Below are 25091 nucleotides of genomic sequence, written 5' to 3'. Positions count from 1 at the left end.
CATTATTTGCCTCCATGTCAGGAACCAAAGTTTGCAGCAATGCTGTAGGCATGGAAAAGCTCTTCTGTGCATTTATGGAATGCATGAGTTCATGGCTGGTCAGTTCATTGGTTTATTCTGCCGGGTTGGAGTTTTTGAGAGGCGCAAAATGAGTCATTTCTGGGGTAGTGGGTAATCTTAACAGGTGGTATGGAAAAGCCAGGACTGTTGTTCATGAAAGAGTTACCACCTCTCTGCAGTATAATGAAACATTTAATGAAATAGATGAAAAACATATACACAAAAAAAAAAATCCCAAGCAAACAAAAAAAAACACCAACCAAGAAAAAAATCTAATTCCAGTCTCAAATCATGCCACTTCTTCTGGAGAAGGAAATGGTGGATGCAAGGGCTTGAATATATTGATAGCAATAAGACAAAGGGAAACAGTTTTAAACATACAGATGGTAGGTTTAGATTAGACACTAGGAAAAAATTCTTTACTGTGAGGGTGGTGAGGCACTGGAGCAGGTTGCCCAGAGAAGCTGTGGATGCCCCAACCCTGTAGATGTTCAAGGCCAGGTTGGATAGGGCTTTGAGTGACCTGGTCTAGTGGAAGGTGTCCTGCCCATGGCAGGGGAGTTGGAACAAGATGGTCTTTGAGGTCCCTTCCAACCCAAACCACTCTGTGATTGAAGTAAGGCTGTTGTGAGATTTTTCTGTAAACAAACTGGGAAACTCTGAGGAGGATCTCAGACAAAGTGGCGGTCACTTAGTCCAGGGAAGTGAAGACCAGAGGAAACACGAGATGTATCTGCACCAATTTAGGTACATAAACTCTACGTAAACTTCACTTCATACCCATAGGCTTAACAGACCCAGCAAGGGAGATTCAGCTGGGCTACTGGTGAACACTTCCTAATTTTAAGGCTGGTTAACCACTGGTAGAAGCTCCCTGGGAAGGCTGTGGCACTGCAGGTTTTTAAGAGCAGTGTGCACAAGCACTTGCCAGAAATGGTTTAAATGTGGCCAATGATGCCTTCAGGCACAGGAGCCTCAGCTGCCTGATCCCCCCCCAGCCCTGTTTGGCCTGACTGTTGTGGCAGCTCTTGGCAAGGCAGCCTTGTCCTGGTGGTGGGATCATGCCCCAGGACTATCATTCCTTGGCCAAAAAGGTCTCAGTGCTGCAGCCTCTCTATGCTGTGCCTGAGGCTGGCACACACTGAGTGTGTGCTCCACCCAAGCACTCAGGGAACCCAGCTCAGCAGCTTCACCCTCCTTGTTCTTCCTGATCATTGACAAACATTTTTCAGCCTCTTTCTCTCTTCAGCTTGTTATTGAGTGACTCCTGATCTCCTGTCACAGCCTTATGGAAACAAGGATCAGGGTAGACACCAGGAGGCAGTTGTAGGGGTGTCTGTTTGGCAGCAAGTGCACGTGAAGCCTATGACTCCATGAGCTGCTCTCCTGACAGCAGAAGGTGGGGAGGCTGGGATGGGAGATGGGTGAGGTGCTTGAGGTGTTGAGGGACCTCCAGGTTCAGGGAGGCAGCTAGGAAGTGACACCAGGGGCAGTTTAATACCACAGTGCTGAGCCTAGAGGCCCATGAGATACTAACATCGAGGCATTCTGCTCCATACAGGCTGAGCCAGGGCCAAGGCACACGCCTTGGACTGGCCATGAAGCTTTGGGGCAGCCTCTAGCTTGGCAATGGATGTGCCTGGAAGCAAAGCATTTTATAGTTTAGGTGGCAGCTTAGCAGCATGGGGTAGAGTGATTGAGGAGTGAAACTCTGGGTCTAAGGTTCACCCTGGGTGGCTGCTCCAGTCCTGGGTGCACTGGTGGTCTTCTGTGGGCTGCTTCCTGGACCTACACCCACCATCTGGCCAGGCCATGACTCCCCTCACCATTGTGTGTTGTGCATCCACACAGCCTTAATTGAGACCTGAAGTGAAAGTAAGGTTAGGACTTCTTTCTGAGGCTGTGATATCAAACAAGTTTTAATTGTTGTTATTTTTACAAGGCTGTTTTACCTCTTCCCAATTAAATCACTTCAACTAATTGGATTCACATAGTAAGGAAACCTTGCAGAGTTTGTGAAGCAGCCTCAATGGTCCCTTCCCTTGGCAGAGCACCAGCACAAAGGTTTTGCACTGGAGCTGTTAGTCACTTATTTTCATGGCTTTTGTCACCAGCTGAGACGTGGGAAGAATACTGACATTCTGTAATATTTACGTCAGCTGCCAGAGAACTGAAGAGGAGAAAGCATAAACGTTACAGCTGTGATTAAAGAAAGGCTGGAGAACTGAGGAGCAGCTAATGGCTTGGCAAAATACTGCCTTTGACACAGTCACAAAAGTACTTTCATTTGGAGGGGAGGACTTTTTTCCTCTACTTGCCTCTTTCCCTACTTTTGCTTCTTCTTAAAGGAAGCCATGTCCTGCTAAGCACTGCATAGCTGCATCTGCAGGAGGGTGGGCAAGAGAAGGGGAGAGCCCTTCCGTGGGAGACTGAGCATGGGGAAGGGGAAGCTGATGGGCAGCATTGCTCCTGGGCAGCATCACTGCTGGGTACCATCACCACCAGACAGCTCCAGGCATTCCTGAAGAGGTTAATGAGGTACAGAACCACACACACACAGCTCCTGTCCCAGCCTCACTCTGTGTGAGCAGCGGTGAAGGCTCATGGCAGCTCAGCAAGTGTCATTTCCATTTAGGAGCTCAGTTCAAAATTGCATTGCATCTTCTCTGTCATTTAGGGCACACAGTGCCCAAGATCCTGGGACAGATCAGTTGATCCCAAGTAGTCAGCAGGGCCTCCCATTTCAATCCTTTCATTTGCTTTCTGTGTCATACACCAGCCCTTCTCCAAAACAAAGGAGCCCTTAGAAGCAAGAGCTCCTCCTCCTCTTCCTCTCCTAGGTCACCACTGGGATGAAAGGAAGGTCTGAGGTGGCAGGAATCTGACAGGAAGATCCTGCAAACAGACACTACCTCTTCAGACTGAGCACCAACCTCCCTCATGGATGGAACACACAGAGAGAGCCCCACCTCAGCCTCAGAATAAGAGAAACTTCTTTGAGTGCACCACCCTGGGAGCACCTCAGAGACCTTTGGGGCAAGGGGACACTGACCCCATAAAGAAAGTATCTAACAGAGGCACAGAACTTGGACCAAGCCCTGAGGAAACGTCCTTTGTCATCTTCCCCAGGGTGAGTGTTTGCATCCATGGTGCCATCATGGATGGGGCTGTGGTTAAGGTGATGACCACCTAGGTGGTTAGTGCCTCCAGGTCTGGCCAAGTTTCCTTTTCTTTGCTCTTCAGAGAGTCTTACAAAGTCCCCCCAGCAACACCCCTGAGCACCCAGCAATATGTGTTAAATGTCAAGGCCTCTATCTGGTGCAAATGATAGGATCTTTCTCCTGTGCAGCTCCTTGGAGATCACCCAACAGGTGAATAACTCTGCCTTTCCTGTTTTGTGGAATGGCAGCTCTCCTGAAACTCTAGATGCAAAATGATCAGCATTTTTACTTGGAGGCTTCTGCAATTACAATCTGTGCAGAGCACTGAAGGTCTCCTCCCATCTGCGCCAATAAAAATGTGGTCATTATGCACCTTAATAAGAAAGGTTTAAAATTTCATGGTTGAAATTAATTTGGACCCTATTAAAAATTTAGATAAAATGGAAAGAGCCAGGAGGCTAAAGAGTTTTACAGCTCTAATGTTCTGTCCCATTTCCCAAAATATATTTGTTCAAGTAATTCAAACTGTCGTTACAATTAACTTGTCCTTTCATTTCCCACTCTGAATTCCCTCTAAGCTAAACACACAATTTTCTTCTATAAATCTGCAAGACAAGTAGAGCAGTAAAATCTTTCCTTCTTTTTCCCCACATCATTTATATGCATTTTGCACGGGTTGAGTTGCCAGGCATTTCTCCTAAGCTAATTTCTATGGTTGCAAGTGCACATACACACACTTGGAGACCCCTAAAAGACTTGTGGAAGAAGTCCAATTTGGACAACTGGCCAAAAGGAGTCTTCAACATTTTCTCAAAGGGAGGAAATATTAAAAATCGGGTGTCAAATTATCTGCTAAGGGCTTTGCTGCTTGCTCTGGGGAGTGGGCAGTGCAGGGCTGTCCTGATCCTTGGCTGCCTTGCAAAGAGAGGGCTGGTGCATACATTTCATGCCACGCAGTCCCCATCTCTTCAGTGCTGCAGGACGAGCCGAGAGGTGGGGGTACACCTGGGAGCTGGGCATACATGGGTCTCTGTGTCTTGGTGTGGAGGGCACTTTGCCTGTGGCTGCCATGTGCAACCCTGACCAAGGACCAGCTGATGACACACATGGCCAGGACTGAGCCCAAACCTCTGGCCAAAATGGCTACAGCACCTGCACCGCACCACCTCTCGTGACTGCCTTACGGCTGCTGGGGATCCCTCCCCTTCTGGCAGAGGACAATCCTTTTGTGCCCAAATCAAGGAGTGCCACATGTGATGCGTGATTCCCACATATCACATGGCACTGAGTACCTTGGGGAAGTTGGTTCCCCTCACGCTTGCCTCCACAGCAGGCCCTGCCCACCCTGGCGGTCGCTCCTGTCCTTCCACAAGAGCTGGATGCCAGGAGCAGCACCTTTTCCGTGCTTGTGCGCAATTCCCCTTCTCTCTTCATCTGAAATGATAATTCCTCTGACCACGAAAGTAATGACCCTGATACATTATTTCAAATTACATTTGTGCAAAGCAATTAATCAGCTTAATGTGAGAGTGGATTACATTTTAATTTTAATAGTGCTAAATTCTTGCTGTTTTTAAAATAAATTTTCCACTCTTTTACATTTCAGCAGGGCAGTATCTCACTTAGTTAGGCTGTACCTTCCTGTAATCTCTCCATTGTGGAAATTTGACAGACAATAACCATTATTCAGTGGTTCAGGCATCAGTCTCACCCATGCACATTTATTTTAGTTCCATAAGTCTGCATTAGGGATAATAGCTGAGATCTGGCAACTGGGACCTCGGAGCAGTTTTATCTTCCATTGTGGAGACAATGTTTTCAAAGGCACAATGCAGGAATTAAATGAGAAGTTCTCATTTGTAGTCAGATGGAGATTGAGATACATACCTGCCACTTGCTCTTTTGAAAATATCCCATTAACTGTAAAGCAATTATTAAACTTTCTTCATTTGTGGGTTGCAGTTTTCACAAAGGTCTCCATAGCTTACAACTGTGCTTAACGGATACCTTTTCCCAAAGAGCTTTGCATACTTCAAAGTACTCACATGCTTCCACTACAGTTCTCCCACCTTTTGAAATGTTTTTTACTTGAAATCAATTATAAATGAGGTGTTTCTTCAAATCCTTTGTCCCTGGGTATCAGCTTACAGGTAACAGATTTCCAAACAGAATTAAAATCACATTTTAGAGTTCACACCATGAAATAGACTCTTTTCCATCCTTTCCATCTGTTATTTTATTTTTTAGGTTTGATTACAGCAATCAGCACAGTGGATTGTACCCACTGTGCAAGTTTAGCATCCGCATTGCTTGTATCTTCTCAACACCTCCTTCTTCAGAAAAATAATGTAAGAGAACCCATATTTCTTGGCTCATTTCTTGGCCCCTGACTGACAATAAGAGCCTTTTTTCCATTCAACATAGTAAGTTTTCTGGGCATAATAAATGGTAATTTACATAGAATATGTTACAATTTCACATATGGACACTGTTGAACATAGGTACACATCCCAGCATCTTCCTTTGTTATACACTATGCTTGCATACACATTATGCATATGTGCACATATCTATACAGTTACTTTTTCTCAAAGCCATGATTTGGTTAGAAGTAAAATTACAGTGGAGCTAGACCTAGAATGAGCAGAGCCAACATTTGCAATTGGACCAAGTTGTCCAGAGAAGGCATTTTCATCTGTGACCTCAATTTGCCCAAATCTCCTGTGTACTTCTGAAAATCCTCTCCTTCAGTAGGTTCATTGTCCATCTGCTCAGCGCTTCAGAGAATTGGGTTGCATCCATCAAACAGCATTCAGAGCCCAGCTTCAGGCACTCTCTCTCAAAACACTAGTTTTGGGATCTGGCAACTGGAAGTTAGACAATGCTCACAGAGTCCCTTGTAATCCGAGGGAAATCAAAGGTGACATACATTGTCAATACCACACTTCAAATATTTGTTCTAACTTCATGCCTAGCCAGTCTCCTCTGAATAAACAGAAGAATACAGTTCATAATGCTGACTGAAGGAGCAGACTTGGCTTTATTTGCATCTATACTTTTAATTTGCTGTTTCAATTAATAATGAGCTTGAGTAATGCCTAAGATAGAGGAGGGATTTTTTTCACTTTAGTGGAAAAACACCCTCTTGATGGTTTTATAGGCTGACAAAAGCAGACATCAATTTCCATCAGTTAGGTACACGGGCAGATAAAATAACAAAAATCTCCAAAAGATGCCTATTAGACATTAGAACTACTACGAAGATGATAGGACCTAAAGGACATCTTTGCCATTACATAACTTCTAAGGGAACAGGAGGTGTAGTAAAAAGAAATGGCAAAGTAAAGCACTAGAACTTCCTGGGTTTTGTATGCCAGGAGACATTATTTATCGACAGCGCTCACTTTCGGGCTGTTTGTCTGCACTTATCCCTGGTTTAATATCATTGTAATGCAGGGGAGTTGTAAGAGCATCATAAGGCAGGGGAGATACCTGCTTTCTTCCAGCTGGACTGGGTCAGAGGATGCATTTGAAGAAGTCACTGGTAACTAATACCAAATTGGATTCCCACGGGGTGACCTGCTCAGAAATCACAGGATCCCCACACGCGTGCTATCCGAGCCTGCTGAGCCCCTCGGCACCGTATGAGGCAGGCGAATCCTAGCGCTCCTCACTTTCTAGATGGAGGAGCTGAGGCACTGCACGGTTAAACTGCACGTGCTGTGGGTAGAAAGACTGGCAAAACAGGGGAGCACAGGAACCAAGTTTCTCACTCCCTCAACTCTCTGGTGGCTTCATGGTGTAGTTCTGCTGCCTTTCCCCAGCAAAGGTCCCTCTGCTGCAACTGTCCTGCTGCCAGCTGGGACATTGGCTCCTGTTTTACACTCAAAACTGTTAATGCTGAAGAATGAAGTTATGCCCAGGCTTTAGCCTCTCAAAAGGTGAGTGGTCTATTTCTTTAATATTCTTTGTGTCTTTCTTGTAGTGTTCTCCACCTGTCAATGTGAGAAGTATCCAGGTTTCAGCTCCATGGATAAATGCACTCTCCTGGTGTCTCAGGAGACACGTGGCAGGCTAGGCAATCCTGCCCCTCAGACACTGCCCTTCCTCTTCTTGCCAGCAATTTCAGGGCTGTGGTTTCTTGCTTTTATGACCAGACAGAACTCCATTCATGTCAGTTATTAACATGGCTGATTAAAGAGGAACATAGTTGTTGATTTTAGCTTCTCTCATCAATTTTATTTCCACTAAATCGGTGCCATCATCAGCTTGACTTAGGCAGTAATATTTGATGAACAAGGGAAAAGCTGGGTATTGTTGACAGCCAAGAGTTGACATTTTTCTGCTACTTTCTACATTCCCTGAGGTTTAGGATGTAAGAATTCCTGCTATGTAAGCAGAAAATTTCATGTGCTGACAAATAATTACGGTTACAACAGTATTTTTTTTTTGGTTTTTCTTTATTCTAACCTCAGTCCTGGCTCTTCACACTTCAAGCTCTGCCCCTACTGCTCAGGTTCAGCTTGGTAAACAAGTGTTTTGATGTACATAATTTCCACGACAGCCAAAAAGTCATGGTGTTTTCTTAAAATAAGGAGCACACAAACCTGAGCATTGCTGTCTTGTTGCTATCATGTTTCTACATTTGGGTTTTGCTGTCAGTGTTGTTAGCAAAGGAAGGGGAGATATCATAGGATAGGAAAAGAACTGCCAAGCACATAAGCATGTTACAATGCTGTGCAGCAGCTTCAAAGGACTTACATCGACCTTAGACCCACAGTATTATCCTTGGCCATTTAATCTCTGACATGCCTCTGTTTCTGCAGAGAGGTTCTGGCAGACATGCATCCCTTTTGATCCCAAATGCCTGAACAGAAGGGCATTGTGTTGACTGGGAGAGGCACATAGGGATATACAGTTTGTCTGTGGGCTGCACTTTGTAATCTAGAAAAAACCCCGCTGACACAACCATACCACCTGTGCTCTGTAACCAGCCCAGCTGATCCTGGCCAGCCTAATGGTACTGATGCAGGTCCTATCCAGACAGAAAGCAGAATCTGTACCCTTAAAGGAGGTGTTCTTCACAAAACAATGGAAAAAAGTTATGTTTATATGCCAAGGAAAAAACAGAATAATTTTCTCAAAAGTAAAGGAAAGTGTTCACTCAGTTTCCTTACAGGAGAAGCTCTGTCCAGATCTCCCCACACAAGTTGCATTTCTTTAACTCCTTACAGCTCACATGAGCATTGTCTTTGGTTGTCCATTGCACAGCAGGCACCACCCATATGGCCAGCCCAAAAGGAGCATCCAGCACCTTCTGGCTGTATGGTGGACGTGTATTTTCAAGTATGAGAAATGGCATGTGTCATAAAGCACACGGGGGCAAGGGGGTGGGCTGGAAACCAACCAGCACAGCAAGTTCCTCCATGAGGCCTGCACATGGAATTGCCTCCTGGGGGCTTTTTCCTCCCATCTACACTTCAAAGAAGCAATACAGGAATCAGGTTGCTAGCATTGTGTCCAGGTAAGACAAAAAAAAAAAGAAAAAGTACCAACAAAAGTGTTTTGTAGACATCTTCTGATTCAGAAGTGCCGTCATGCTTAGCTAAATACAGACCAATATATCAAATTAAAAAATATATAGGTGCCTGGGAATATTAACCTTGAATATTTATCAATTGCATGGGTGTTCTGGATAATGCGCAAGCCCACATGGCCCTTCAGGCCTCTCTTCCTTGATGAATTAGATTCATTGCTCATAGCTAGATGCACAACCATCTTTTCTGGTTTTTCCTCTTCTGGTACCATCTGGTTTCTTGTATACCCTGCCAGGCTGTTGGCATCAGATTCACTGTAGTTTCCATCCAGCATCATAGTTTTCGAGTGAGGTATTCCACATGAACAGGAAAACTAGAGACATAAACAAGAAATATAGCTGAATATTGGAAAAACATGTAAGCAACCAAAATTATGCCTTTCTCTTAACAGACAGCTTGTAAACAGTTGAGGTCAAATTTTTGATTGAGATTTTTTTTTTTTTTTTTTTTTTTTTGCTTGTTTTCAAAAGGAAGAAACAGTGTTTATCTCCACTGCTTGGACAAACAGCTAACAGCTTCAGAAAAGATTAGAAAAATGCTTTAGCAGACATATAGTCTAAGCAGAAGGTCTTCTTAGGTAGCTGTTGTTCAGCCTTACTGTCTTGAGATTGCTTATTATTCATTCTTTCTGTTTATAAATATTCATGGACAAGATGCAGTTTAATCTGTGGAAATGGCTTATCCAGTACATGTTATGGGAAGAAAAGGTCCAAGTTCTGGTTTTACAGATACACATGCTTTCTTCATAAATCTGATTTTAAACCAAGCAGAGGACCAGCTAAAAGCATAATGTCAAATCCCAGCTCTGGTGGAACTAATAGCAAAACTGGTATTGACTTCAGCAGCACCAGCATGCATCCCACAAGTCTAAAACATTCCAATGCATACAGATAGAATTTTGAAGAGGAAATGCAGTCTTCGACCATTCAAAACCTTCAGTTTTCCTGTCCCAGCAATATGGATTATGTATTTGCATGCATTGACAAAATTGACTCCAAAATGTCCTTTCTGCTAGGAGTTCCTGTCTCTGATTTCCCACAGACCAATTTCCTTACCCAATAATACTCCACCAACTTTGATGTGTGGGTTTTCCAAGAACTTGTTTTCAAGGATAGGTTCAACTAAAACAAATGTATATATCTGAATCCATATATATGTAAAAATGTATATAAAATCAATTTGCAATATTCAGGATGCCATTGGAAAACCCTGCAGTCAAGGATTTTCCTTCAAATTATTTAAACAACAGATCACATTGCTTATTGAAAACCTTATAATCAACTTAAGGATTATTTTCTGTGTTCTTGGCATAACCAAAAGGTCATATCAGCATATCAGCAGGTTATGTTCAGAAAAACATGACAAGTTAGTAACCTTCTTACTTTACTTTTTTTGATCACTGCATGTGTACAACTGAACATCAACTGGGTTTTAAGACATGTTTTATTCTAAGCAGGCACACTTTCAAAAACCCACACACCAAAACTAACAAAACCAAACCAAAACAGAACAAAACCAGAGTCCAGCTCCCCAAAAAGGACTGCTGTGATTTAACCCCAGCTGACAAATAAGCATCATGCAGTCGCTCACTCAACCCACACTCCCCCTGAACTCCGGAGGGTTGTGGAGAAGAATCAAATATAAAACTTGTAGATTGAGATAAGAATAGTTTAATACTTGAAATGTGTTCTATGGTGTGGAATATCGCTTTGGCTCATTTGGGTCACCTGTCCTGGTCATGTTCCCTCCCAACATTTTTAGTTTACCTCCTCACTGGCAGAGCATGAGACACAAAAACGTCTTTGACTCAGGATGAAAACAATTTAGCAACAACATCAGTGTGTTACAACATTATTCTCACACTGAATTCAAAACACAGCACTGTACCACTACTGAAAAGAAACTAACTCTATGCCAGAATAAAACCAAACCATGAAAAAAGCCACAGAGGAGAATTTCACATCATGCTCTTTATCATGAACTGACAGGTCCAGGAGATGGTGGCTGTGTGTGAGGGACAGCAGTTACAATAACAAGCTAATTGCTGCAGGACTCAGCAGAGAAAGCAATTCTGCAGATTTACTGTCAGCCCCCAGGTCAAATTAGAGTTCCCATGGCTTCAGGAGAGCCTGCCGTGCTAGAAACCCACCTCCACAGAACCTAAAATTACACTCATCCTCACATAGGCATGTACATGCAGGGGTGTCCTACCTAATTTCACCCTGCAGGACTTTTAGCCTATGTCTACAATAATAATTCAAAGACTGTCAAAGAGCCCCTTTGGACATGGGAATGCAGCTGACAGTACTATTAAAGTGTCAGAAAGGTCTCTGGCCTCTCTCAGCCCAGCAAGCACTGAAAAGTTCCCAGGTATGGGCTGGGAATAAGCATGGGGCCACAGACCTTTTGCCAAGGGCATTTCACAGCAGCTCCTGTGATCTTCAGGGAGAAATGGTTTAGTTTTAGATACTGCATGTCTTTGTCCCTGGCACATTTAATTTCTTAATGTAGATGTAACATAGAGCTCTCTTCTGGGCAGCCTTACATGTTCATACTAGAACTTTTGGGGTCTTTCATTGGGGAGCAGCTCTGGCTGATAAGATCTGCATCTACTGTGAGAAATGCCTCTTTTGCTTCTTCAAGAGCTTCTTCCTCAAAAAAAGCTATTTATTATCTCTGTTCCCATTTCCCCTACTGAGGAATAATATTGTCACACATTGAAGACTGGGTACAATATTTTCCCTTTTGCAGTAAAAAGGCAATTGCTGAATATAGCATTCAATGTACAAGACTCAGTAAAGGGCAGATTTATGATATAAATAACAAGCTACACCATCACTGGATGTGACAAAAAAAAATTCCAGAAAACTTAGCAGAAAATTAACAAACCCTCTTAAGTTCAGTTCATCCCTCAGTTCAAAATAAAGTACATCAGTACAGTTAAAAATAAAGGAGAAGAGTTTTCATCTTAAAAAAAAAAATACAGGTTTGTTCTAGGCAAGTCAAACTTAGCAAGGATATTTCTTGTTACTTCCCATGACCTTACAAGACACCATATTCTTTGGACATGGGATGCCTGAGCAGAACTGGCTAAAATGCCACAGACCACTGCTCACATGCAGCAAGTCAGACACACTGGAGTCACTGTGCTTGCCCAGAGCATCTCAACCTTGTAGTGCAGAGAACTGCTGGGCCCCAGGTGGGGGCTGGAGTGGCATAGATAAATTAAGATACTCAGAAGCTGTTCAAGCAGCTTTCCAGAATCATAATGCTGTTGAGAAGGCCTTGAAGAGAGGTAAAATTTCATCACAGAAGTCTGGTAAATGTATCCAGTTGTTTTTTTAAATGTATCTAATTACATTTTTTTTTACAGTATGCCAACTGAGAGAGGTGCTGGGCTGTTAGGGGGTTTGTGCTGTTCTTCAAGGAAGTCATAGGGAGAAAAGGAAGGGAAAGATAAGGACATGCAAAATCAAAAGAGTAATTCATAGAGGGAAATAATAGCATGCTTAAATTGTATGAAAGATGATATCTGCATTGGCATTTCCAACAAGCTTATACAAATTTCTCCAGGAGTCAAATACAGTAGGTTACCAGTAGGCTAATGTGTGTTCCTACTGGGAAGAAAGAAACTGTAAAACATGGTGATATCCTGGGTGTATGGGGACTGAAAAAAATTTGGTTCTAAGCCTTGGTGTTCAAAAGGCAATGGTGCTTTGTTTAATCACAAAGAAGGGCCTAGAGGTCTGTAAGATACCTCAGGCTGGAAAGGACTTCAGGGCATCTCTAATCCTATGTCCTGCTCGTAACAGGACCAAGATGGTCAGGATGCATCAGGTCTTGAAACACTCCAGGGATGCAGGATAAGACCTTTTATAGCACATTAAGAAGTACAAGCATAAACTTGGCTGATTGTTGTTTGTGCTTGGTGATGGGGAACACCTCCATTATTACATCCATTAATTCCAGTTTCCAGAGGGAGGAAATTAATTTGCACCAAATAGCACCTCTAGATTACTAAACAAGAATCGTGGCAGCTGCAGCAAAGTATCAGGTTTTATACTTTCCCCCTCTTGCCACTCCCTCACGTTTCCAGGTTGCACTGTTTCACACTCAGCTCACACTCTCTTCTCTGATGTTTCTATGAAGATCCATAAGATCAAATCCTGGTTTTCTGTATTAGCAATTCAGCCTGAGGTAGAGCGGTCTAAACAGACCCAATTACACACATGGTTGTCAATGTTTTCCCATTAACAGACAGTCAATATAAAGACCAGATCAGCTGTAAGGGAAAAAAAAGGGGAATAAGTGCATAGCAAAAGTGTTTCTCACCCTCTCCCGCAGTTTCCTCTCCTTCCGCTCTTGCACTGTTGTCAGGTAATTCACAGCCGCGTATTCCAACACCGAGAGGAAGACAAACACAAAACTGACCCACAGGTAAATGTCCACTGCTTTGATGTAGGAAACACGAGGCATGGAGGCATTCACCCCAGTGATGATCGTGGACATGGTCAGCACGGTGGTTATCCCTGGAAAGAACCAAGAGAAAGAAATGTTATTGGCTGATACAGGCCATAAGGGGTTTTGTGTCAAGAAAAACAGAAATTATGGCCTACACGACGCTCAGTATGAACATCTTTGCCATGTGTGTAAAGTATCTCTTCTCCTAATGCAGAATTGTTCCCCTGCCTACAGTTTTGTGCTCATGATGGGTTGAGTTTTGAGGAGCAGTCAACATTTTGCATTTAACAAACAGCATTTAACTCCCTCCTAAAACTCCAGGGTTTAAACACGATGCTGTTAAAACATATTTTTACACACCTAATCCTAAGATCAGGTCTGCTAAGACCAATGGTGACAAGGACTCCTGTTTCCTAGCTGTGCCATTCTGTGTTACAGCTTCATTTTTAAGACCACATGATTTTCTGTCCTGAGCTACATATAAGTGAGGAAGACTGTTAAACAGTGAAGGACTTAAGACAAAGTGCAAGTTATACATTATATTAACCATCAGATAAAACCACCATTTGCTTGCACAATATCTTCAACCATCAAAATGAACAGTTCCCTTTCCTGCCAAAACCTTCACATTCAAAGCTTTTCACAAGCCATGGCTTGTTGCAGTTGTTCTCACCCAAAGAGACTCTGGCAGGAACTGCTCGTCGGTCGATCCAGAAGGACACCCAGGACAACATGACCATGAGAGTGGCAGGGAAGTAGGTTTGGAGCAGGAAGAAGAAGATGTGTCGGCGTAACGTGAAGTTTATATAGAGGCGATTGTACCACCCTTTGAGAGAGGAGGAAAGCCAGGATCAGTGAGAACAGCTTGGACAGCAGATACAGGGAGACAAGATCTGTCTTTGGTTCTTTTATTTCTAAGACTAGTAAAACAAGAAACTGAGTTTTCAAACAGGCTGTGGAGACTACACTTCAGTGATATAATCCCAAGAGCCCCCTCAAAGCAGTTGATACAGTATTAGGTTTAGCAATAGTATGACATTAGAAAAGGTCAATACCTGTGCTACTGTAGAAAGCCAGTCTTGAAGTGGTATGGAATTTCTGTATCAAAAACTGAGACAAAGAAATTTTTTCATCAGTTTTCAGAGATTCATTCCCATTTTTCCAATACAGCATCAGATCTTCATCAGTGTAAGCATCTTAGGGAAAGAAGAAATACAATGTGATGTGACTTTAGCTTAGAGGTTCAATAAAAGTTAATACAACCAGTCTTTGGCATGAACTAATGCCACAAGTAAGTTTGCCAACAACAAAGGAGTTCAAAAGATCTTGTCATATAATATACTGTGACAACAACAAAAATGTGGATTCAAGATTCAAGAAAACAAATCCTTGTTTTACTTCACATTGAAATGACAGTTAGAATGGTACTCTTCTGAACATCACAGACTAAAAATAGATAATAGCTCAGGAAATAATCATGGGTAAAACACCTTAATTTAGAGGAAGGAGGAAGCACGGACACTTCAAACTATCTTAGAATGATAAAAGCAAAAGGGACAGGTGAGAAGCAAAAGCCCAGAAATATGTTAAAATTATAAATGAAAAACATAGAGAACTTGTTCACTAAGTAACAGGAATGGGAAATGAGAAAAGGGTTATCAAGGTCATCAGGGACAGGAGCACATGGCTTGGGGACAAGAGGCTGGGGGTACAGGGCTTGTTCAGCTGGGAGAAGAGCAGTCTGTGGTGGGGTCCAGCTGCTGCACTGCTGACCCTCTTGGAGAAGGTGGCAGCAGCCTTTGCCCAGATGCTTTGACAAACAGAGAACGAAAAGACAAGAGGCAAAGGCTGCAAGTCCAGCAAAGGATTGTGCCCAAGCAGATAAAAAGAAACATTTTCAGGATCAAGGCTGCCAAATATTTGAGCATGTTGCAGAGAAAAGTTGTGGAGCCTGAATTATCTTGCTCAAAAGATAATTCTTTGTCGAAATGGAAACAGGCCCAAGCAACTCATCATGAAGAACTCCCTGCTCTCAGCAGAGTATTGGAGCAGCTGACCTCAAGGTCAGTGAAAATTATCCTCTGATTCTGATTCTGCTTTTTTGCAGAGGAACATTCAGTTAAATAGATGGGAGGACCTCAAAATAGATATTAGTCTTGCTATACACTGGAGAAAGTCTACCAAAAAATCCTACTGTTCACATTACTTTCTCCACCAAAGCTGAGCCCAGATCACAGTGTTTGCAGGATCAGGATTATGTCATAGGATGTTTTCCTTGCAAATTCTGGTCTTGCAGCACAAGGACTAGATACTGCTAGTGTCAATACTGCTGAGTCAACAGGACTCCTAGTAACTCTGATGAACTATTTTTTCAGGCTCTAGAATAGACAGTATTCTGAAATGTGTCCAGTGAAATGTTTGTGCAGCCAGCCATGGAGAACATCTAGCTAGAAACACAGCTACAACGTACAGCTTTCCAGCTCCAGAGAACATGTCTGAGAGTCCAGGGGGAAGTGGCTGAAGTCCATGTTGCACATTGCTGTCACTGTGACCCTAGAAATCAAAAATTAGAAAAGCTGGTTTCTATGAGGAGCAATCAAGAGAGAATGTTATCACAGATAATTATTCTGCAGCTTTTAAGCCAGAAATATTGCATGATGTTTGCAAAAAAATCCACAGGAAAATGCCTACCAACTCTCCATGTTCAAGCTAGATGGATTATACACTGAAACTCCAAAAATGTAATTTCAATATCAAGGAACTAAAGCACTATCTTGGATGTTACTGTTATACTAATGTCAGTAAAGGTATTTCCACTGTGTTTTATATCCAACTATTTGCCTACAAGACTACAATGTAAAGTAACTTCACCATTTACATTTGAATATTCCCTTATGTGCAGTTTAATTAAGGTTTCCACATTTTCCTTATTGCTCAGTTCCCTTCATAGTCACTCCCAGAATGACCCAAGCCTGAGGAATATGACCATCCTTATTGTAAGCCACAAAATTCCTTCAGTACACATATTATTAAGGCAAAAGCAGTTTCTTACAGCTCCCAATAAACCCTTTTAATCAGAGGAGTGTATTTCTGGGGCAGGGGTTGCAAAATGGGTGCAGCTGGTTTTCAGCGAGTGAGATTTGCTTCTGTTAAGTTTTTGTCTTAGCTAAAAAGCTGCAGCAATCACAGCTCCAGTTTTTAAACTGGTCCAGTTGTGCACAATGTTACATAAGAAATTTTCCAGTGGGTCAGTGAACTTTCTCTTGCAGATGGATTTGCAGTGGAGCTCCCGATTTAGGAGGGGCAAATCAGCTGTGACTCATCGTTTCAGAGGCTGACTTACATTGGTTGTGACCATTTTTTAGATGCATTGCAGATGTTGATAAAGGACTTCTCCTCTGTTCCAGGGATTGTGATCCTAATCCTACCCTGACCTACGCACTCATCATCCCTGAAAGGCACATGCTGTTCATTTTGACTAAAAACTAGAGCAAAATTTTGCCATTTGAGCAAAATTTAAAGAATGTTTTTGGGGATATGCTCCAGAAGCTATCCTGCAACAATGGCCTCCCTAACTGTGTGTAGCATTTAAGCATTGTATAACTCAGTCTCATTAAAGTGTGTTATTTTCTTTCTCCGGTGTCACCTGAACTGTGGCACAACCTGTGGTCAATAACAGTTTGTTAGTCAGGGGCAGAACAGAAACTCGGCTCATCAATATGATATTCCTCAATTAGAGGGCAGTGTCCAGGTGGCTTTGAAGGCCCAAGACCCAAAACAGGAATGAAATGCTCCCCAGTCCACTGCCAATCCCATGAAGACATCTCAAGATACAGAAGGCATTCCCAGCACTACTGGACACCCATGCTTTTTCAGCTGGATATTGTTCTGAGTGTTCTAAACACCACCAGGCCCAAATGCCATGGAGATTTTGTTTCTCCCTGGATTTTAAATATCAAATTATCAATTTAACAATTGTGCAATTGGCTGTGGTTAACTCACAGGCTTCTCTCTTGTGGGTAACATTAAATAGCCACATCACCTCCTCAACTGATCACAAAAGCAAACTTAATAGAAAACCTTTCCAAGTTTTTGCAAATCATTTTACCATAGGTGAAATGAATAAGCTCCAGAAAGATCCTAGAACAGAAATCCTTTGCTACAAAATATTCAAAGGTCACTGTACACTCAGAGCATGTTTTCTGTCCTGGGGAAATACCAATTTTTTTGGGCTCTTGAGCTTTTCTCCTCTGGCAGTGTGTTTTTCTCCGCTTCTTTTTTCATTCTTCTGAAGGAAATTAAATCTGCTGGGATGCTGATCTAAGCAGCCATAAAGGTGGGCTGGTTAGAAGGGGAAACTACTGAGCAAAAAACTGTCTGATGAAAAATATGGACAGAGAAAGGCTTGCCAGCCTGGGAACAAGACAAATCCTTGAGAAGCACAGCTGGCCTCTTTGACATGCAGATAGGGTACCTAGAAACTGGAGACATGCTGAAATACCATCAATAACTGCCAAAAAAAAGTGCTTTAACAGGCATTTTATTGTAAGAAAATGTAGGAAATTATCTTGAAAATAAAAAAGGGTCTGAGAGAACAGAAAACATCATTATCTATCAGCTGTTACAGGTGAAAAATAAAAACTACTAGCATCTATTGCCAATTCAAAGTGGTGGCATCCTACACCCTCTTATCTCTCTGGATATAAGGAGGCCATAATTTTTACCCAAGATGAAGCCTTCCTCTGAGACCTTTCCATGCTGCACATACTTTTCTGCTCCTTAGAAGGCTGAATTTGGTGCATGAACTTTCTACCAGCTCTTGGACACCCACCAAGGACTCTTGGCTGACTCCACACCCTGTGACTCAGAGCATCTCTGAAATGAGACACTGCTGTCTCACTCTGATCCCACTTTGGAGGCTGTTTCAGTTTGTCCTTCCATCTGTTGGATGATTTGGATCACTTGATGGTGGCATTGCTTGATACCAGTACTGTGCACCCACACAAGCAGCCTGTCCTAAGTGTACCTGTATTGTGGATGAGTTGCTTCACCAGTATAAATACCCTGATTGGTTATTGGCTGTTGCCACATGATTGATAGATGCTAAATTATTGATTGCTGATCGTAATTTGCAATAGAGCGATATGGATATACAGTCACTTTATTAATCACGGGTATAGTTGCCAGTGGTGATTTTGTGGTAGTTTGCTTGCTAGTGGTGATTTTTGTGGTATTTTTAATAATCTGCAAAAAGGTAGAGAAGTTTAGAGGATTAAGCCTTCATATCCTTGTGTATTACAGAATCCAGCAAACCCACAGTCACGATCCGTGTATACCCGCAGGATGGATAACCCTGCAGGTCATGACAGGCATCCCTCAGGATTCTTCCAGCCAACAAATCTTCTAGAAAACCAGGATGTCTTTAATACTGCCATTTCAGCTTCAATAAACTTAAACATTTACATCAACAGGAAAGCACCACAACTGAAAAAAATTCTAGACAAAAAGGAAGGAAAAATAGGATAATTATAGAGGTCACCATCTGGTATATCAGCAGCTTCCAGTTTAATCACACACTGACCCTGGGATGAACATTCCTGCTTGACTAAGCCCTCCACTGACTGCAAAGAGTTGGGGGCATGCTTCCCTCAGGAGGAGATTATCCTGTTACTGCCCACAGCATGGATTCTCAGAGTTTCCTGCAAAGCATTTTGTACTGGACATTCTGGAAACAGGGCTCTGCATCAGCAGCAGGAGAGTAGGATTGGCAGTAGCAATCCTGGTGATCACCAAAGTCAAGCCTAGAGCAAAACTGGCAGCCAAACCCCAGGGGATGCTCAGGGGAGGCAGGGCTGCTCCATTACCTCATGCTGTAGAGGACGTGCCCATCGGGGAACACTCGCAGCATGATGTTGTCCGTGGTGGTGTCATGAATGAAGGACCTCTTGGAATGCACGAAGAAGACATCAGGGACCCAGATCTTCTTCACCAGCCTGCCATCAAAGGTCATGCTCTTGTTGTTGGTGCTGGGAAACGAGAGACGCTCATCCTTCCAGTAGTGCCTTAAGTACAGGGTCATGGTGAAATCCTTCAAAAAAGGGAAGAGAACCAGAAAAGGAAGAGAGGTCTGACTGTTAGTGCTGCACTCTACAATTAGGACACGCCAGAAGGAAAAGTCACTCCCACCAGATAGATGAGATCTCTCCACTCTCAACTCCTGATTCTTTCCTAGGTCAATGCTCTCTGTCAGTAGGTTTTCCTGACAAAAGAATTTCAGCCAAAACAAAGCATAGCCAACTAATGAATTTCTTACAGTACCCAGTAATGTTCGGTCCCAAACAGGATATAAATATGCCCAAAGAGAAGCAACGCCCTACAGAAATGATTCTTCAATTCTGGCAAAATTATCTTACAGGACTATGGTAGCAACAGGATGATCAATAGGAAAAACTGAAAGTTAGCTTAATGGTCAGGCTAAACACTAAGCAATTTATCCCCAAAAGGACTAAACTGTTGCAAACAGCAGCCAAGTGAGGGAACTGTGTTTCCTACCATGTAAGTGTGTAAATACAGTTCCCTTTTAGGTTTGTTGATGGTACAGGAGCTTCAGTGACATAAAGGAAAACATCTGTTTGTTGATCCCAGCCCGACAGTTGCTGATTTTAGAGCTGAATCTACTCCCATGCTGAGAGATCAAATACACTTATTTTCTTTATACTCCCAATTAAGCAAGTGATTATGGGAGCTGCAGTTGCTAAGTCTGAGCAGGCAGCAACACAGGCCAGGGTTTCTCCCTAGCCATGTGGCACCACTTTCTCAAACCACAGCCAATCAGTTTGGTGACAGGGACAATCAGTTACACTGATTCTCTGCTTCAAAGGGCTGCCTCACAACAGCCGTGCGTTGCCAGTAGGTTTTTCATTAATTTGTCAGGGAAGGCTCGAGTGCCAACCCTCACCTTGCTGCCTGGCACAGTACAGAGCTGGCCAGACCTCTCTGACCATGGCAGAGAATGTCCAGGGGACACTTCTGCTCACCCACCTGCAGGTCCCCACCTTATCAGACTGGTCCCAGGCTCCCTCACTTCTCATCCCAGGGATGCTGCCAGCTCCTGTTCCCTACTGGACACTGGCCACCTTCCCCTTACATCCACAGTCCCAAAGAAACACTTCCAGCAACTACTGCCACTGGTAGAGCTTAGGTTATGGCCCAGCTAGAAGAGTAAGCCTCAGGGGTTGACATCATCAGTTTGACTAGAGCTGGGGAAAAGGGAACCAAGGAAAAGGCACAATTGCTGCTTTCTTAGGAGTCAGTGCAAGTTATGGTAGAAGTCAAAAAAGGAGTAAAGAAGAGCCTGGCTATTCATGGTTGCAGGTTTCCTGGCCGTGAGATAGAGGGACATGGGGCTTCAGGATAGGAGGACCATTCTCATGGTTTAACTCCAGCCAGCAGCTCAGTACAGCACAGACACTTGCTCACTCCTCTGTCCCACCACCTCCAGCCAATCTGATGGGGAGTAGACTTAAAAGAAGTTGGGTTGAGATAAAAATAGTTTAACAATTGAAATAAATAGTAATAAGAAGAGTAATGAAAAGGAAGATGAAAAGAGATAGAGGGGCAAAACTCCAGAAAAACAAGTGATGCACAATACAGCTGCTGACAGATGCCCAGCATGTCCTCCAGCAGCAATTGGCCCCTCCCAGCCAACTCCCCCCAGTTTATACACTGGACATGACATTCTGTGGTGTGGAACATCCCTTTGGCCAGTTCAGGCCAGCTGTCCTGGCCATGCTCCCTCCTGGCTTCTTGTGCCCCTCCTCACTGGCAGAGCACAAGACACTGAGAAGTCCTTGACTCAGGGTAAGCACTGCTGAGGCACAACTAAAACATCAGTGTGATACCTACATTGTTCTCATACTAAATCCAAAACACAGCACTGAACCAGCTACTAGGAAGAAAATTAGCTCTATCCCAGACAAAACCAGGACAGCCAGGCAGCCTGAGGCTGTGGCTGCAGAATGCCTCTGGGCATCTCCATCATGAGAGCATAGGGGAACAGAGACCACCAGCCAGGCACCCTCAGCATTGCTCACAGCCACTGTAGAGGAGGGGGAAGAGACTGTCTGAAGGCACAGCCCAGGAGGGAACTCACTGCTTTCCAGGCCACCCCTCTCCCTGTCCTACCAGACTGAAGCTTCTCATCTTACACCTTCAGCCCCTTTCTCTCTCCAAACAGCCAACACAGTGGCCTCTGCAATGGCCAACTCTCCTCTCTCTCCAATGGCCAACATGGTGCACCAAGTGCTGCCAACACAAAGTGGCAGCTTCTAAACATAAAATCCAACTTAAGGAGGCTTTTTCATGGCATGATTCAAAAGAGGCAGTGTGCTGACCACTTGTTCCTTTCTAACCAGCACACACACTATTTACAAGCAAGAAAAGGGGTTTATTTCAGCACACACAAATACGAAAGTCCCTTGGAAAACAAGGTTTTACAGCAAATTGGGAGAATGATAGTACCTGCCAGAGGCATAGCAAATGAGTCTACACACAAATACCTCAATTTTGGCAGCCTATTTCACGTTTGTTCCAAGCTCCAGGCAGCCTCAAGAGCATGTCCTGCCACTGCACACAGCAGCAGCCCATCCATGTCAACCAGACAGGCACCAGTTTTAAACCCACATGCTTAAACAGCCCCTGGCTGCTCTCACTGTCATGCACAGTCTTGCAGATACAGTGGGTGGGGGCTGGTGATGCTTCAGTCTGGTCCTTCTTTGGGGCACCAGGTGCCTGCTCAAGCAGTGATAGATAAGGCCTGCCCAGCCCAGGGTACCTGATTTTCAGGGCCACTTCAGAGGCAGCTTGAAACAAGCCCTGCCTGCAGCTCTGTCCTGCCTGCAATGAGGAGACAGGGAGGGCACCCTGCTGCAGGCACAGCCAGCCCCGCTCCCCTGGCCATGCAGAGAGCTTGCTGCCCACTCTCCTCCCTGCAGGCACCCATGCTGGGACAGTCTATTGGAAGAACACACCAACATAACTCAGACTGAACTGGGAGAACATTCTTCCACCCCAAATGCATGTCAGCAACTGCTGTAGAAAGTACTTGTCATGAGCTGGGAAAATAGGAATTATCAACAGCCAAGGGAGAGAACTGACCTCCAAGACTCCTGACAAGCAACATTTTAATTGAATCCTGACAGAAAGTACTGTGAGTTATTTCTTTGCACTAATTAGGCCTCTTTGCTGCTCTGACATTATCTTGATGTATTAGAGCCCCAGTTCTCCTCCTGGCAGCCACTTCCTTTGCTGACAGCTCCTTCCCACACACCTCACTGCATGCATACCCCAAACCCTCTTTCAATATCCAGGCAGGCAAACTGCCTGGTTTAAATCACAGAACATAGAACAGTTTGGGTTGGAAAGGACCCTTAAAGGTCATCTAAACCAACCCCTCCAAAATGGGATGAAGATGCAATTGCACCATATTAAAAAGCACTCAAACTAAAGCTCTTCCTTTGTCTTTATGTTTTGTCTAGACCACAAGAGGTGCACAAGAACAGGAAGGAAAAGGCAGCAAGAGGAAGGAGCCCAGAATCTTCCTCTTTTCCTCTATGTTCCCCTTTCCACTTCTCTTTCAAGTGTTTTTATTCCATTTCCTACAATTAAAAATTTTAAAAAATCACCATAAAACAATCCCAAACCAAACAGTAAAGTGTGTGTGACACTCATGTGAATTGAATGGTTCCCTAAGGAAGAAAACTCCTGCAGCAAATACAGCTTATGTGAATTTTACCATTTAGCTTCAAATCTTCATATGCAGCTGCTTATATTTTCAGTTGTGATAGATCTTTCACAGCACTGATTACTCTCCCATTCAAGGTCCCTTTTCTCTTCACGCTTTTAATCTTTATCTGGAGGTAGAGAGGTAAGACTTTGATCATCTGGTTTAATCAAGTCTTTGGTTCTGATTATCAGCCTCTTTGAATTTTGGAGATGCTGCTATTACTTTCATCTGACCAATGATTACAAACCCACAGGTTTCAAGTCAGAAGGTCTTTTTATGACTAGAATTAACTGAGGCTTAGAGGAGGATTACATACCATGTCAACCTCAGAAATACTGTCCAAGCTTTCAACTTGCACATCCACCCCAACAGGAATTGCAGGGCCTGAAAGAGAGTGAGATTTAGATATGTAAACAAATGTTCTTTCATATCATCTGCATTTAATTAGCACTTCTAAGGCGACATGTAAACATTTCTGAGCTTATGTTGTACATTTCTGCCAATGGTTCTTCAGGAGGGGGCTGCAGAATGAGTTAGTGAATAACCATGTAAGGGCCCTTTTGAAACATTGAATTATCTTCCCCTTGGCATATGCTGCAATGTTGACACTTTTCCAGTTAGTCCAGAGCTTGGATGAAACATTTGCCTATATTTTTAAAAATTGAGCCATCCCATCTTAAATTTTAGGCCTTTATGAACAAATTTAGCCCCAAGGACAGGGGTCTGAGATGAAGACATGGCAAGCAATGAGCTCTTCCTTGGAGGTTTCTCATTTTTTATCAGCAAGGCAAGCCACATTAATCTCTCAAGGGCCCATCACCATCTTGATTCATATTACTCACTGATGATATTGCTAGTTGTCCACAGTAGCCTTAAACTTAGCAATCAGAGAGTTCACAAAGAGTAAATAAGCAGAAAACATCCCATAATAAATGCATACTCCTCTATTACTAGAAATCCTGTATCAAAACTTCACTGTAGACTGCTGCTCATTAATGACCTGCTCAAGATCCCCATGGTGTGCCCTCATGTATCTTTTCCCAAATTCTGGTGATAAGTGCCTACTGAGACAAGCACACCAAGCATGACCCAGCAGGGTGGCTCAGCAGGAACTGCAGAGGAACAGTCCAGGTGGATCCAGCATAGCCTGGTGCTCTCAGTGTGTGGCAGTAGGACTCACAGGGATCACACTGATGACCTGTCCAGGACGTGTCTCCTGGGCACTGTCAGTGAGACAGACCATGCCAAAGGATGCAGGAGCTCTGCAGGCACATCTGAGACTTGTCCAGCAGAAATTAATTTTCCAAGGACCATGGTGGCCCCCATGAAGATCTGCAAGTACTTTTAGCTCCTAGATTTTGAACCTGATCAGCAGTCAGATAATATGTAAGATGTACTACAATCCCTTTGTGGACTCAGACCCATATTTGGAGCAGGGCCTGCTGCATGCATACATTTAGCTGGGGCAGCATCTTTCTCAAGACCACATCAAAGCCCTAAATATACTACAAGTCTAACCAGAGAGCAGAAATGTTCTGAGAGAGCAGCACAATTTTGCAATTTGGGAGTCTGTACCTGCAGCAGCACGTACAGACTCCCACACATCTTCAGGGCTTTTGAACACTGCCTTATGTTTGCCTCTGCTGGAGGAGAAAGAAGGACCAACTCAGTAGGGAAAGGCTGATCCCCATGCCCCTGAGACAAGCTGTGACCAGCCCCAGTGCAGGTTTGCCAGGGCTTTGATAAGCCAGCCTCACCTGATTACAGCAGAGCACACTGTCCCCTTCCCCCATGCACAGCTCCAGCTTGTTTTGCCCACGGTGTCTGTCAGCAGCTGTGCTGGGAACAGGCACCTTGAAAAAGCCCTGTGGAGTAGGACTAGGCTCCTCAGAACCACCAATTCCAATTTAAGTGGCTGTTGCCCCCAGCAATGAAACTCAAACATGGCTAACACAGCACTTTGAGGTGACTCCCAGGTGCTTACAAACACCTACATGTCACATTCAGACACACAGCTGTGCACTGCAT

General features: G+C 43.7%; 1 protein-coding gene across 1 annotated transcript in view; it reads right to left on the bottom strand.

Annotated features, from left to right (window-relative positions):
• Positions 1–5446: 5446 nt before the first annotated feature.
• The window catches only part of GABRR2 (gamma-aminobutyric acid type A receptor subunit rho2), a 32015-nt gene continuing 12370 nt past the window's right edge, over positions 5447–25091 (bottom strand). The window contains exons 3-9 of the mRNA XM_053974443.1: positions 23380–23447; positions 19144–19367; positions 15750–15832; positions 14335–14475; positions 13953–14105; positions 13151–13347; positions 5447–9131 (exon numbers count right to left, since the gene is read on the bottom strand). Coding sequence (XP_053830418.1) covers positions 8823–9131; positions 13151–13347; positions 13953–14105; positions 14335–14475; positions 15750–15832; positions 19144–19367; positions 23380–23447 — 1175 coding nt within the window. The 3' untranslated portion in view covers positions 5447–8822. The remainder of the gene's footprint in view (positions 9132–13150; positions 13348–13952; positions 14106–14334; positions 14476–15749; positions 15833–19143; positions 19368–23379; positions 23448–25091) is intronic.

This window comes from Vidua macroura, chromosome 3 (genome assembly GCF_024509145.1).
Source record: "Vidua macroura isolate BioBank_ID:100142 chromosome 3, ASM2450914v1, whole genome shotgun sequence".
Classification (NCBI taxonomy): domain Eukaryota; kingdom Metazoa; phylum Chordata; class Aves; order Passeriformes; family Viduidae; genus Vidua; species Vidua macroura.
The sequence above is the reverse complement of the archived record's forward strand: the minus strand, read 5'-3'. Positions and strand labels throughout refer to the sequence as shown.